Raw genomic sequence first — 15,322 nt, 5'->3', positions numbered from 1 at the left:
TTGAATAGTCGTGCGCCGGTGAACTCGGAGGAAAAGGTGACGAAAAGGTGTGGGATTTGAAACTTTGCGTTTTAGGTGGGGACTAGGGGAGGGCGGGTGAGGTGTGCCTTCTAGGCCACGACCCTCTTGCATGTAAGTACGATCGAAGGTCAATAACAATAATTTATGAAAAATGACGTATTTTATTTGTCCACGGTTTCAACACACGTAAAATCTGGTTGGATGTTGGTAGGTTGATGGCGGTTTGTTCTGGCGTTCACACCCTGCTCCGAGCTGTTGCTTTCCCCTCGCATATGATGGGGGGAGGAAAATTCGTGAGCTCTGCCAGTGTGTGCCCCTCTGCGTTTGTCTGTGTATTTGTACGTCACATCGTTGTCGGCAATAGGGCACCATGTATCCGGTGTACGATCATTACGTCGGGAAAATGAAGATGGGCGGTTTTCAGGACTTGGGAGCCTCTAGGGTCCTATGAAACATACGGTCCAGGGTTTCTTTGTCAACCAGTCTTTTGCAGTCCTGCCGGCATTTTGCTGGCATCACCGCTTGCTGGTGGAACAGGTATGCGGATGGTGCGGATGTCGTGGTGTCCCTCCGGCCTTGGCAGCGGGCGCTGGCTCTGGCAGCGGTGCATTTATGTGCAACTGATGCACTGATTTGGGTCCCGCATGCATCCGGGCCGTACAAAAGCTGCTGTCCAGGTGTGTGTATGTCTGTGCCTGCCTTGTCAGCATGATGGTTGTTCTGTAAAAAAATGTTTTGACACCAGCATGATGATTTGCTATGTTTGGGAATCTTTGCGGAATCTGTTTGGGGCCTGTGCGGTAGGGTCCGTTGAGCCGTTCATTGAGCCAGGGCGGCGGTGATGGAGCGGATAAAAATCAACCTCGGTCAATTTGTACAGTTGCTTTGTTTTTGTTGAGATGCACCAAATTGTACGGTATGGCAAGGGCATGTACGACAGAGCCCGATGTAGAAATATATTTTGCACCGCTTTGTGGCTAGGTGAGTTTAGAGCGAATTTGACAGGAGGCCTTGGGGACATACGTACATACGTTTGCACTGTGCTTTTGGCTGTGTAGATGCGTTTTTGTGGGTTTATGGTTGAAGTGTGTCTGTTTGTGCGTGTGTATGTGTGTGCGTTTCCAAAATGGAGGGAAGCTGGATTTGCGTGCATGTGTGTATGGTGTCCCCGTGTCTGTTCGCGGGAGTTGAGGGGAGGCAATTATAGCGGTAACCTGCTGAGGTCGAGGTGTATTATCAGAATCACCATACCAAACCCGTACTTCATTCTGTACGGCCAGGGATCAATGACTGATGCGATTCAAAGGTCACATTTTCGGCAGGCTAAAGTCCTTTCTTTGTACTACAGTCTGCCGTACTTCAAGCCCACGTGTTTTGATACGTACATGTAGGGGCGCGCTCCGGCCGGATTGGCTGGCGCCAACCCCACCCCACAGCCCCATCGTTCACCTCTGGCTGTCGTCATGGCCATATAGATTCAGCATTCCCTGGGGGTTCTGGAGGATCAGACATGATCTGGGTCTGCCAACCTTTTGCATCGTATCTGAACGCACTGTTTGCAAGTGTTCCCCGTACCGCCTTCTCCCAGTCAACTCCCCTCACATGTGCTGCTTGTATGGTTCCTTCATAATGTATTTTTTTTGCAAAAATGGCTGGAAGATGGAAGGACAGTTAGGTGCGAAGGAACGGAGAAAGAGGAAAAAGGAACCGCTCTGGTCGCTGCCTGGTGAGTTTGCTGGGGGCTGCTGGAATGTACGACACCTGGCATTGATCGTGTTGTGTCTCATAAGGTTGAGTTGTGTAATGTGCTGACGCGCTGCGCATCCCTCCGAAGTCCTGTCTGTTTCATATTTAAAATGGCACAGTATCCTAAGTGTATATATACCCGTAGACCGTAGTCATTCTGTCTGATTGGCATGGCTGGCATGGCAGCATGCAGCTGTACGTATGTATGTACGTATGCTGTCCTTTTATCTCATCTCCCTTGCTCACTCCACCACGGTGCATAAGGATGTACGGTGGCCTTATTGGTGCGTGCGGTGGCTGCCGCTACTGCTACTACTACTGCTACTACCACAGCCGCAGCTAATACAGCTACGGCGTGCTGCGCGCGCAGCTTTGGCTGTATGTATGGGTGGTGCATGTGTGGTGGTGTATGCTGGCGGAAGCAGCTGTGGTGTGTGGTGTGATGTGGTATGGTGTGTGGTGTGGAGTTCTCTAGCTGGGGCTGAGCACCGTGGGTAGGTGGCGGTGGGTGGTGGTGGGGGGGAGAGCATTACAGGATACGGGACTTCTAATGCCTCTCCATCTCCTGACGTATTAGTCGGCTGATATGTGAGAAATGAGGTATGCTTGTTTGTTGGCGAAGATGGTGGGTCTAACGTCGTATTGGCGGCAATCGCTTTTGCCGTCCTCCGTGCTTAGGTCCGCCCGTTGCTCTGAAACCAAATGGTGATGGGCTCGAAACCATTGGCCGAAGGGGTTTCGACCCAGCCTTACGATAGCCGGGTCGATATCTTGATATTAAATCTGGTCGCGATGTTTGCGGAGAGGGGTCAGGAATGGAAATTTCGTTCGTGGACTAGCAGCCTGGGATGATCCGTGTTTCGCTGCTGGCGGTTTCATCGTCCGCCACTTCTGAATTCGTAGCTTTTCGCTGTCACCGGGTACAACCGGCTGTCTTGCGCTAGTTCATGCTGTAGACTTTTTTTGATTTCTCTGACTACTCGCTTTGCTTTCGTTGCCTTGGCTTGACTTGGCTTTCTTTGCTCTGCCTTGTTATTTGTGCAGTTGGAGAATTTCATATGCGGGGCATCGTTCCATTTAAATCTGAAATGTGGCTGTCCAAACACGGCACGAGGTGTCTTTGATGTAGAGTAACTTCTGGTCCTTGTTATATTGTTCTCGTCGTTGGAAGCATAGCTGCGGCTGCCTGCATTTGGTGGTCGCGATACATCAGCTGCCTGTACGCTACTTACGCGGCATGACGTGGAAGCGGTTCCCGAAATCCAATCTTCGATTATTGATGATCGTGATAGATGTCGTGAGAACCAGCTTGTGGGCAGTTCCTTTGATGTCTTGGCTCACGGTTATGTTCAAAGCTGAATAGACGTCGTACGTACGGTACGTATTTAATTTAACTACCGGCTACATTCGTCCTTAGCCAGTGCGAAGGCTCGGTATGGGTATGTCGTACGTGGACGTGCAAATACGAAGAGAGACCGGGGAAAACGGCGTCACTCATTTGGGGTTCCCGTCACTTATTTTGGTGCAGCACGTGAAGGTATGGCTTGAGAGTTGGGTCGGAGATTTCTAACACACAACTCTTGTAAGTTTGGCATTTGATTGTAAAAGGATTGATTTTGACAAATCTTAAGTACCTTCAACCTGTCACTTCGAGAAGTAGTACCCTGGGGAGGTCAGCCAGGGGTCCGCAATCCAGGGGGTGGTTATCGGTCAGCCACTTCTAATTCCTAATCCCAGACTGGTGGTGTTATCCATATCGGGGCGGGGTGATCCCAATCCTAATGTTACCGGCGGGGGCCCCAATCCTAATCCTGTGGCTGGGGGAACCAATCCTAATCCTGTTGGCCGTGGAGCTGTATTGCAATCGTAATCGTGTGGCTGGTTCGGTAATTGATTTAGGCTGGGGGCCACTAACCTAATCCAAGGGTGCCGTGTCACGGGAATACACATTGCCATACAGGCGCGAGGCGATGGCAATGCTGGTACATATAAATAAAACCATCTAATTTTACAGCGGGGACATGATGAAATGTAAAACTGGTACCATAATAAAAAGCAGGCTGACAAAGCTGCACACCTTGACCATATCTGCAGAATCGTGCCGTATCACACGGCAGGAAGAATTTAAGCAGGATACCGTGTTTTGTTAGGTTTTAACTAAAGTTCTTCCCCTAAAGGGGAACTTTAGTTCAAGGAGGCAAAGGAGCTGTCCCTCGAAAGCCTTCGGGGAGCACTAAAGGGGACAACCTTTTAGGGGATGAACTAAAGGGAAAGAAGGGGTTCCCCTTTAGGGGATGAAGAACTAAAGGGGAAGTTCCTTTTAGAACACCTTAATTCAAGCATCTTAGATGCCATTGTGGGGCGGTCGAAGATGAGATTCACATTTTTATGATCTTACACAATTACACGGGGCCAAACATGAATTTGACCTCGTGTTTCAAGTGCACACACGATTATGACCGGGGCCTCACCCCTGGCACTAGCCAGGTTCATCTCGGAAGTCTGGGAGAGCCTGCACGTTGCTCTAAGGCGCTTCATGCTCAAGGGGACGCGGGAGGATGACGATAAATCACCACATAACCGCACTAATAGCTATTTACCGTCCATGGGCCCACCTCAGGCTTTACGGACACCCCCTCACTCGTGCGGAACATGCAACTTGATAAAACCCAGGGTGCATCCGCACTATCCGCACTGATCCACACACCCAGAAGATATGCACGTAATAAAGGAATGTGTTTCAAGCAACGCAGTTCACAGAAGCCCAGATATGTACAATTCCGCCATATGCACCAAGATGCCGTACAAAGGTTCCAGAGGCACGTTCCAGCTTTGACAGCATATGAATAGCGGACCCTTCCCTGCACATTAAGATGGATACACGCACATCCCACTGGATCGCATACATCATGAGGTGTCAAAGGTCTCCATACACGTGAACCATCACAACGAAGTACACGAGCGGTCTGACAGAGACCATGCAGCGATCGCCTTTTACATCGCCCAGTCACATACTGACAGTCAAACATCCACATGCAGGCGGCTGGCGCGGCGTTCTACTAGTGCAGTAGCCAGGCGCGCTGTGTCCACTATCCTAGTAGCCGCGGCGCTGACGTGTCACCACCCGCGGCATTCTACTAGTGCAGTAGCCAGGCGCGCTGTGTCCACTATCCTAGTAGCCGTGGCGCTCACGTGTCACCACCCGCGGCATTCTACTAGTGCAGTAGCCAGGCGCGCTGTGTCCACTATCCTAGTAGCCGTGGCGCTCACGTGTCACCACCCGCGGCATTCTACTAGTGCAGTAGCCAGGCGCGCTGTGTCCACTATCCTAGTAGCCGTGGCGCTCACGTGTCACCACCCGCGGCATTCTACTAGTGCAGTAGCCAGGCGCGCTGTGTCCACTATCCTAGTAGCCGCTGCGCTGACGTGTCACCACCCGCGGCATTCTACTAGTGCAGTAGCCAGGCGCGCTGTGTCCACTATCCTAGTAGCCGTGGCGCTCACGTGTCACCACCCGCGGCATTCTACTAGTGCAGTAGCCAGGCGCGCTGTGTCCACTATCCTAGTAGCCGTGGCGCTGACGTGTCACCACCCGCGGCATTCTACTAGTGCAGTAGCCAGGCGCGCTGTGTCCACTATCCTAGTAGCCGTGGCGCTGACGTGTCACCACCCGCGGCATTCTACTAGTGCAGTAGCCAGGCGCGCTGTGTCCACTATCCTAGTAGCCGTGGCGCTGACGTGTCACCACCCGCGGCATTCTACTAGTGCAGTAGCCAGGCGCGCTGTGTCCACTATCCTAGTAGCCGTGGCGCTGACGTGTCACCACCCGCGGCATTCTACTAGTGCAGTAGCCAGGCGCGCTGTGTCCACTATCCTAGTAGCCGTGGCGCTGACGTGTCACCACCCGCGGCATTCTACTAGTGCAGTAGCCAGGCGCGCTGTGTCCACTATCCTAGTAGCCGCGGCGCTGACGTGTCACCACCCGCGGCATTCTACTAGTGCAGTAGCCAGGCGCGCTGTGTCCACTATCCTAGTAGCCGTGGCGCTGACGTGTCACCACCCGCGGCATTCTACTAGTGCAGTAGCCAGGCGCGCTGTGTCCACTATCCTAGTAGCCGCGGCGCTGACGTGTCACCACCCGCGGCATTCTACTAGTGCAGTAGCCAGGCGCGCTGTGTCCACTATCCTAGTAGCCGTGGCGCTGACGTGTCACCACCCGCGGCATTCTACTAGTGCAGTAGCCAGGCGCGCTGTGTCCACTATCCTAGTAGCCGTGGCGCTGACGTGTCACCACCCGCGGCATTCTACTAGTGCAGTAGCCAGGCGCGCTGTGTCCACTATCCTAGTAGCCGCGGCGCTGACGTGTCACCACCCGCGGCATTCTACTAGTGCAGTAGCCAGGCGCGCTGTGTCCACTATCCTAGTAGCCGTGGCGCTGACGTGTCACCACCCGCGGCATTCTACTAGTGCAGTAGCCAGGCGCGCTGTGTCCACTATCCTAGTAGCCGTGGCGCTGACGTGTCACCACCCGCGGCATTCTACTAGTGCAGTAGCCAGGCGCGCTGTGTCCACTATCCTAGTAGCCGCGGCGCTGACGTGTCACCACCCGCGGCATTCTACTAGTGCAGTAGCCAGGCGCGCTGTGTCCACTATCCTAGTAGCCGTGGCGCTGACGTGTCACCACCCGCGGCATTCTACTAGTGCAGTAGCCAGGCGCGCTGTGTCCACTATCCTAGTAGCCGCGGCGCTGACGTGTCACCACCCGCGGCATTCTACTAGTGCAGTAGCCAGGCGCGCTGTGTCCACTATCCTAGTAGCCGCGGCGCTCACGTGTCACCACCCGCGGCATTGTACTAGTGTAGTAGCCAGGCGCGCTGTGTCCACTATCCTAGTAGCCGTGGCGCTGACGTGTCACCACCCGCGGCATTCTACTAGTGCAGTAGCCAGGCGCGCTGTGTCCACTATCCTAGTAGCCGCGGCGCTCACGTGTCACCACCCGCGGCATTCTACTAGTGCAGTAGCCAGGCGCGCTGTGTCCACTATCCTAGTAGCCGCGGCGCTCACGTGTCACCACCCGCGGCATTGTACTAGTGTAGTAGCCAGGCGCGCTGTGTCCACTATCCTAGTAGCCGTGGCGCTGACGTGTCACCACCCGCGGCATTCTACTAGTGCAGTAGCCAGGCGCGCTGTGTCCACTATCCAAGTAGCCGTGGCGCTCACGTGTCACCACCCACGGCATTCTACTAGTGCAGTAGCCAGGCGCGCTGTGTCCACTATCCTAGTAGCCGTGGCGCTGACGTGTCACCACCCGCGGCATTCTACTAGTGCAGTAGCCAGGCGCGCTGTGTCCACTATCCTAGTAGCCGGGCGCTCACGTGTCACCACCCGCGGCATTCTACTAGTGCAGTAGCCAGGCGCGCTGTGTCCACTATCCTAGTAGCCGTGGCGCTGACGTGTCACCACCCGCGGCATTCTACTAGTGCAGTAGCCAGGCGCGCTGTGTCAACTATCCTAGTAGCCGTGGCGCTGACGTGTCACCACCCGCGGCATTCTACTAGTGCAGTAGCCAGGCGCGCTGTGTCCACTATCCTAGTAGCCGCGGCGCTGACGTGTCACCACCCACGGCATCCTACTAGTGCAGTAGCCAGGCGCGCTGTGTCCACTATCCTAGTAGCCGCTGCGCTGACGTGTCACCACCCGCGGCATTCTACTAGTGCAGTAGCCAGGCGCGCTGTGTCCACTATCCTAGTAGCCGCTGCGCTGACGTGTCACCACCCGCGGCATTCTACTAGTGCAGTAGCCAGGCGCGCTGTGTCCACTATCCTAGTAGCCGCGGCGCTGACGTGTCACCACCCGCGGCATTCTACTAGTGCAGTAGCCAGGCGCGCAGTGTCCAATATCCTAGTAGCCGTGGCGCTGACGTGTCACCACCCGCGGCATTCTACTAGTGCAGTAGCCAGGCGCGCTGTGTCCACTATCCTAGTAGCCGCGGCGCTGACGTGTCACCACCCGCGGCATTCTACTAGTGCAGTAGCCAGGCGCGCAGTGTCCAATATCCTAGTAGCCGTGGCGCTGACGTGTCACCACCCGCGGCATTCTACTAGTGCAGTAGCCAGGCGCGCTGTGTCCACTATCCTAGTAGCCGCGGCGCTGACGTGTCACCACCCGCGGCATTCTACTAGTGCAGTAGCCAGGCGCGCTGTGTCCACTATCCTAGTAGCCGCGGCGCTGACGTGTCACCACCCGCGGCATTCTACTAGTGCAGTAGCCAGGCGCGCTGTGTCCACTATCCTAGTAGCCGCGGCGCTGACGTGTCACCACCCGCGGCATTCTACTAGTGCAGTAGCCAGGCGCGCTGTGTCCACTATCCTAGTAGCCGTGGCGCTGACGTGTCACCACCCGCGGCATTCTACTAGTGCAGTAGCCAGGCGCGCTGTGTCCACTATCCTAGTAGCCGCGGCGCTGACGTGTCACCACCCGCGGCATTCTACTAGTGCAGTAGCCAGGCGCGCTGTGTCCACTATCCTAGTAGCCGCGGCGCTGACGTGTCACCACCCGCGGCATTCTACTAGTGCAGTAGCCAGGCGCGCTGTGTCCACTATCCTAGTAGCCGCGGCGCTGACGTGTCACCACCCGCGGCATTGTACTAGTGCAGTAGCCAGGCGCGCTGTGTCCACTATCCTAGTAGCCGCGGCGCTGACGTGTCACCACCCGCGGCATTGTACTAGTGCAGTAGCCAGGCGCGCTGTGTCCACTATCCTAGTAGCCGTGGCGCTCACGTGTCACCACCCGCGGCATTCTACTAGTGCAGTAGCCAGGCGCGCTGTGTCCACTATCCTAGTAGCCGTGGCGCTGACGTGTCACCACCCGCGGCATTCTACTAGTGCAGTAGCCAGGCGCGCTGTGTCCACTATCCTAGTAGCCGCGGCGCTGACGTGTCACCACCCGCGGCATTCTACTAGTGCAGTAGCCAGGCGCGCTGTGTCCACTATCCTAGTAGCCGCGGCGCTCACGTGTCACCACCCGCGGCATTCTACTAGTGCAGTAGCCAGGCGCGCTGTGTCCACTATCCTAGTAGCCGTGGCGCTGACGTGTCACCACCCGCGGCATTCTACTAGTGCAGTAGCCAGGCGCGCTGTGTCCACTATCCTAGTAGCCGCGGCGCTGACGTGTCACCACCCGCGGCATTCTACTAGTGCAGTAGCCAGGCGCGCTGTGTCCACTATCCTAGTAGCCGTGGCGCTGACGTGTCACCACCCTCGGCATTCTACTAGTGCAGTAGCCAGGCGCGCTGTGTCCACTATCCTAGTAGCCGCGGCGCTGACGTGTCACCACCCGCGGCATTCTACTAGTGCAGTAGCCAGGCGCGCTGTGTCCACTATCCTAGTAGCCGCGGCGCTGACGTGTCACCACCCTCGGCATTCTACTAGTGCAGTAGCCAGGCGCGCTGTGTCCACTATCCTAGTAGCCGTGGCGCTGACGTGTCACCACCCTCGGCATTCTACTAGTGCAGTAGCCAGGCGCGCTGTGTCCACTATCCTAGTAGCCGTGGCGCTGACGTGTCACCACCCTCGGCATTCTACTAGTGCAGTAGCCAGGCGCGCTGTGTCCACTATCCTAGTAGCCGTGGCGCTGACGTGTCACCACCCTCGGCATTCTACTAGTGCAGTAGCCAGGCGCGCTGTGTCCACTATCCCAAAGGTTAAGGCCTGCCTTTCTGCTCCCTGAGTGACCGGGTCCAAATCCACCTGCCGACCTCACGGCGTATGAGAGGTGTTGAAATGAAAGGTGATCCCCATCTTATGGACGGTGTAGGACGTGATAATATCAACTTGCGAGCTGACCAGGACGTATGTTGAGGCGCCGTTAATTCGCTAGATATAGTTGGATGCTGGTGGTGAGTTGCTGAACTCAACGAATATATTCTGAAGTCGGATGGGGTGAACGGATCAGGGTGCCCCTCTCGCAGGGGAGAGCAGGGAACTGCCTCGGGAAAGGGGCCGCCGGTGAAACTTTACCACCCTGTAACTACATACATGCACGTAACCAAAACCCCATTTACGACTTGATGAGACCCAACCCGATCCACCTATATACAGCCTTAATCTTCTCCTGGCGCCCTCTTTGTGAGTTCCACTTTCCTGCCTGTTTTAGTCTGCTGCCCAACCGGTATAGCAGCCACGTTGCAGCAGGCCGCAAGGTCGACCCGCATCTCAAGCTTGCGCTGGCGGGACTGTGCCGGTTTAGGTGCAGAGCGCGCCACGTCGGTCCCCCCCCTGGCCTGCACCATCCCCACCACGATCGCTGTAGCCGCTGATACCCCTCCTCATCCCCAACTGACGCCCTTCTCGTCTAAAACCAGCCAGTGTGCCGCACAGTACTACTGTGCGGGGGCAGTAACCCCTGCAGTGCCTGTGTAGGTGTGCGAATAGAGTTTAGCGTCCTCTAGGTTGACAGTTCAGTTAATCATAACCCTGATGAAGACTAGCATGTCGTGAAAATACAATGCAAGACGATTGCGTGACGCATCCCTCTGTCAACAGGATGTTCTGTAACATGAACAAGATAACAGCATTTGGACACGGGAAGCAAGGCATGAGCAAATCAGGACCACATATCTCAATCAATGTGGGACTTGAACCCACTGAAGCCCCATGGGGCGGACCGGGACCGGGACCGGGACCGGGGGGCCCCATGTCGTACGATGGGAACGCACCACGGCACAGTCACCGACACAGGCACTGCATCACGACCTTTCCCGCCGCGTCCCCTCGCACCAAGGGGGCTCTCCCTTCACGATGGGATGGCGACCAAAACAGCGAGAAGGGTGATGATGATGAACGCCTCAAAGCGAATGACCTGCGCGTCCAGTAGCCGTCGAACCAGGCGCCGTGCACGCCCGGTAGCAATTGAACTAGGTGCCGTGCACGCCTGAGGCGTCGTATACGGAGATGCGGATGCCTACATTCGGATGCCTAGATGCTACTAGATCCTACTGTTTTATTCAGTTCAGGTTCCTGGATTCGATTCTTGGGAGACCCTCGACATTGTCGGGAGCGTGAGATTATGGCTAGCTGCTGAGATGTGATTCGTACACTGGAATGGTGGCGATTGCTGAACCCTCTGTCTCTGCGGATGTTCGGGCGAATGGATGAGGAGGGATCCTAGAAGGCAGGATCAACCGCCGTGGACTTGCACTTCGTATGATTTAGTACAGTGTGGTAATGATGGATGGTGCTATATGGTGATTAATCGTAGAAATGACAATGTGTTCAAGTGGCCCAGAAGCCTTCCACTCTGTAACGACAACACCAAATATGCCTAGATGCGGATGCCTAGATGCAGGTGCATGTATGCTCAAATGCACCAGCTCCCAATCCCGGCACTCCTAATTCCTAACCTCGCTAGCCGAGGAAAACAACCCAATGGGGCGACAACACGAACGCATGGCAACACGGAAGCACAGCCCCCACGCTACACAATTTGCAACAGTCCCATCACACAAAGCACCACATGCAACAGGACGGTCACGCTTGGCTGACGGCTGGCAGCACTGATTTTGTTTTGCTGCAACAGGTTTTAACACAGCTTCGTTTTTAGACCCTACATCATCAAAGCATCAGGGTCTGACATTATGGAGCAAGTGTGCATCTGAAAGGCTTTATGTTAAGCATGCAGGCGCATGAGCAAGGAAAAATGGAACCTGTCGGACAGCCAGGGAACTGGATCCTATCGGCCAGCGCACCGCAAGCAGCAAGAAAGTATCATTTCTACCATAAAACGAAGGCAGGTCCAGAAGGTGTAAGGTAAATGGTGGGAAAACTCGTGCAGGATTATCAGGAATCGATGCACAGGCGAGGTAATCAGCACGCAAATGGTTACGATAGTGAGCGTGGACCTACATAGATGAAAAGCAAGGGCGCAAGAAGGTTGTGTTGAAGTCCGGCCTGTCTGTAATGCTTAATGAGTTTTGGCTTGGAGGTACGGTGATTGGTTCCGCGGTTGGTTCGGAGCGAACTTCCGTACTTGTCCGAGCGCCATCTGAGTTGGTATAAGGCACAATGGACCTACTATTTATTTTTGTCTGAAATGCTTGTTGTTTAGTGTGTCTGTGGCTGAGTAAAGTAGCTCGGTGCACTTATAAAACCTTGGTAATCACTTGCGCTTCCGATCCATTTTCCCTCTACTGGGCTTTTAGCTGCTTTGGGGATAGTATTTAGTGTTGGAAACTCGCAGCCTCGTCTCCTGACAACACCGGTGCTTGCGGCTAGCGCGGGCAACGCTTACTGCCTTTTAAAAGGTTATGCGCCCCGACCGGACAGTCGGCGGTAGATTTTAATTGTTCTCCTGCTGTGGTGGACTTCATTTCTTCAACGTTCCTTCCATCAGTTCGACCTGTGGAGCGACTTTATTGATCTGATTGATTCTCTACACCAAAATGGACCAGAGGTGGTTGTTCAATGATGAACTCTCCAGTGAAAACTACGACTACTGGTTTTGGCAGATGCAGACAGTTCTGGAGAAGGCTGGCTGTCTCTCCGCCATCACGGAGGATCTCCCAGCAGTCGACGCACCTGGCTACGCTGCCGCCAAGAAGCGCAGTGACGAGGCGATGTGCGAGATTAATTTGCGACTGCCGCGAAAACACATGACGCTGTCCCTACGGTCGCCGACAGCGAAGTCGTTATGGAACGGTTTGAAATCGTTCTACGCATCGCTCGACCAGGCCAAGCTTGACGCGCGTCTGGACAACCTACTGAACATCCAGATGCACGACGGTGAGAAGGTCGAGGACTACTTGGCTCGTGGGGAGGCCGAGTTCAATGCATTGAAGGGTCATACTGACTACGAGGTTAAAACAACAGTTTTAATCAATCGTCTTGTCAGAGGACTAGCTCCACGGTTCGACAATATCCGTCTGTGGTTCATAACTCATGGTTATCCGAAGGATGTGGATTCACTCAGGGTGCTTCTGCTGCGGTTTGAGTTCGTCGTCTACAGCGGCAACCTCAGGTTCCGGAGCTAACCGAGGTACGAAGAACAAGAAGACAGTCGAGTGTACCTAATGCGGGAGAACTGGGCACGAGAAGCCTGTCTGTTTCAGGAAGGAAAGGCGATGAAGGATGGAAAAGTCTTAAACCCACACTGGCCGCTTTGACACTCGTGGTGAGAGAGTCAGAATTTGTGCCGGGATATGCTGCTCGATCAGGATGAGGATGGGACACCAACAAATGGTCTGATAATATTATGCCAAGTGCACAGAGAGATTTTTACCCGTTGGGTTCAGCAGAGGGTTTCCATTCATGTAGATTAGGAAATTACAGCGTGGAATTGCTGTCTCCGAGCGGTCTGATGTGGTACCTTGATTCAGGGAGCAAATACCACGTGACGGGGATCAAGGATTTCATTCACAGTTACTATACGATTCACAGCCTGCTCACATCCTGATTTCTGTAGTCGTTGGGGATGGGAACATCCTGCCTGTTGTGGGATACAGTGCAGTTATTCCAGCAGCATCCCCGATCTTGCACACCACAAATGCGTGTGATGTATCTATGTATGTATGCCCAGTATGAAGCATAATCTCATCTTGGTGACCCAGCTGACTGAGAAGGGCTTGAAGATCACGTTCGAGGAGAATGTCACTGTTATTCGTCGTGGAGCCTTGTGCATTAAGGCTGCTAAGTGCCACAACTGTCTCAGGCAGGTCATGTCGAACGCCTTAAAGGCCCCTGAGGAGTCCGCAGAGCCTATTACGCCCATCCCTGCCCTTGTTGCGAAGGTGCCTGAGTCACATGTGGCTTCGTTGTGGCACCGGCGTTTTGGCCGCCTGGGACTGGACAACTTGGAAAGGTTGGTGGTGGAGGGAATGGTGTGCGGTATTGATCTGTCGCAGGTTTCTCTTTGGACTGCTAAGAAATATTTTTGTGAAGTTTTGCCTTGGGAAAGCATTGCTGTGGTCCGTTTCCTAGTTCGGATTCCGCTACATCCGAAAACCTCTTGAGTTGTTACATATGGATGTTTGTGGGCCGTTGCTGCAATCTGCTGAGGGCCATCGTTGTTTTGTGAACCTCTTGGATGATTTCATGGGCGTGTCCTGGGTCAAGCCCTTGTTCAGAAAGTCAGATGTCCTGAATTGGCTGTGCACCGCTGTTGTAGCTATTGTGCTGCAGAGTGGCGAGCACGTTAAAGCCTTATGTATAGACGGAGGCGGTGAGTTTGTCAATGAGCATTTTAAGATGTTTTGTCAGTCACGCGGCATTACCCATCAGCTTGCGGCTCCTTGCTCGCTGCAGCAAAATGAAGTGTGGAGTGTTTGAATCGCACCTTGCTAGGTAAGGTGCGGGCTATGTTAGCGGAAGCGCCTGCTGTGTCGAAGAAGTATTGGCATGAGGCCCTGGCGGTCGCCTGCTATGTGTGTAATCAATGTCCTATAGCTGGTAAAGCCAAAACTCCTGATGAGGTTTTTACCGGTGTCGTACCTGCCATCGCCCATCTACATGTGTTCGGTTGCACCGCTTATGTGCACGTCCCTAAGTGCAAATGTGATAAGCTGGACGAGGGTCCAGAAAGGCATATTTGTGGGGTATGTGGCCAATGCACAGGCCTACCGCATTTTTGTCGACGGAAAGGTGATGGTGTCTCGCGATGTTACATTCAACGATGTGGATATGCAGGGAAAGAGCTAAAAGCCGGCGGAAACCCTAAGGAAATAGGTCATTGCTTCGTTCCATCAACGCAATCGGTTGAGCTTGAGAATGCTGTGGATGATGATGGGATGGATTTCGAGGTGCTTATGAGGAGGAGTTGGTCCTTGATGGTGTTGATGATGAAGCCCTAAAACCCTAATGTTGAGCGATACAAGGCTAGTTTGGTTGCCAAGCGGTTTGCACAGCGTGAGGGCCTCGACTTCGATGAGATGTTTGTACCCGTGGGCAAGTATGCCACGTTCCGTACCCTGCCATCTGTCTCATAGCACGCTGTGTGCGGCGCCGACCGCTTCCTCTGCTGCATCCTCGTCGCCGTAGTTGCCTGCGAAGCCACCAGCTGCCTCCACGGCGTCCTCCTCGTCGGAACTGGTGCGCCAGCCCTCGTCCTCCCCATAGCTGCCGGATATATCACTTAGAACATTTTCGTTGTCTAGCGTATCTGTGACTATGACAACAGCTAAGGAACCGCTTCCAACGGAAGCCGCCTCCGAATCGCGCCTGCGGGCTGCGGACTTGCGCCAATTTGGTGTCGGGTTGCAGCCAGATGCGTGCCAATTTATATTCCCATGACCCATGATTTCTTTATGAGACGACCCATCACATTGTAACGTTTTAAGGGCTGCTTTGGTCACAGCAAGTGCCGATGTCGCGGGTCAACACGGTTTCCAGGTTCTCGACTTCCTACTTGATCAGCAGAGCAGACTCCCCATCTGGCCTTGTTTAATTTACAGACTTGAGGACTACGCGAGCGGCTGAACAGCGGTTGAACAACTATGGAACCTGCCGTACTGACAGGGAGCTAGGCAGGGCACGCAGTCCTGGGGGCCCTGNACTCGAAGTGAGTC

General features: G+C 54.4%; 1 protein-coding gene across 1 annotated transcript; it reads right to left on the bottom strand.

Moving 5' to 3' along the window:
• Positions 1-13,889: 13,889 nt before the first annotated feature.
• Positions 13,890-15,052, bottom strand: VOLCADRAFT_90355 (uncharacterized protein; the record flags this gene model as incomplete). Its single annotated transcript, XM_002949832.1, has 2 exons — positions 13,890-13,934; positions 14,765-15,052. The coding sequence occupies 2 exons, from the start codon at positions 15,050-15,052 to the stop codon at positions 13,890-13,892; spliced, it is 333 nt and encodes a 110-aa protein (XP_002949878.1).
• Positions 15,053-15,322: the final 270 nt, after the last annotated feature.

Source organism: Volvox carteri (genome assembly GCF_000143455.1).
Source record: "Volvox carteri f. nagariensis unplaced genomic scaffold VOLCAscaffold_16, whole genome shotgun sequence".
NCBI lineage: Eukaryota > Viridiplantae > Chlorophyta > Chlorophyceae > Chlamydomonadales > Volvocaceae > Volvox > Volvox carteri.
The sequence above is the reverse complement of the archived record's forward strand: the minus strand, read 5'-3'. Positions and strand labels throughout refer to the sequence as shown.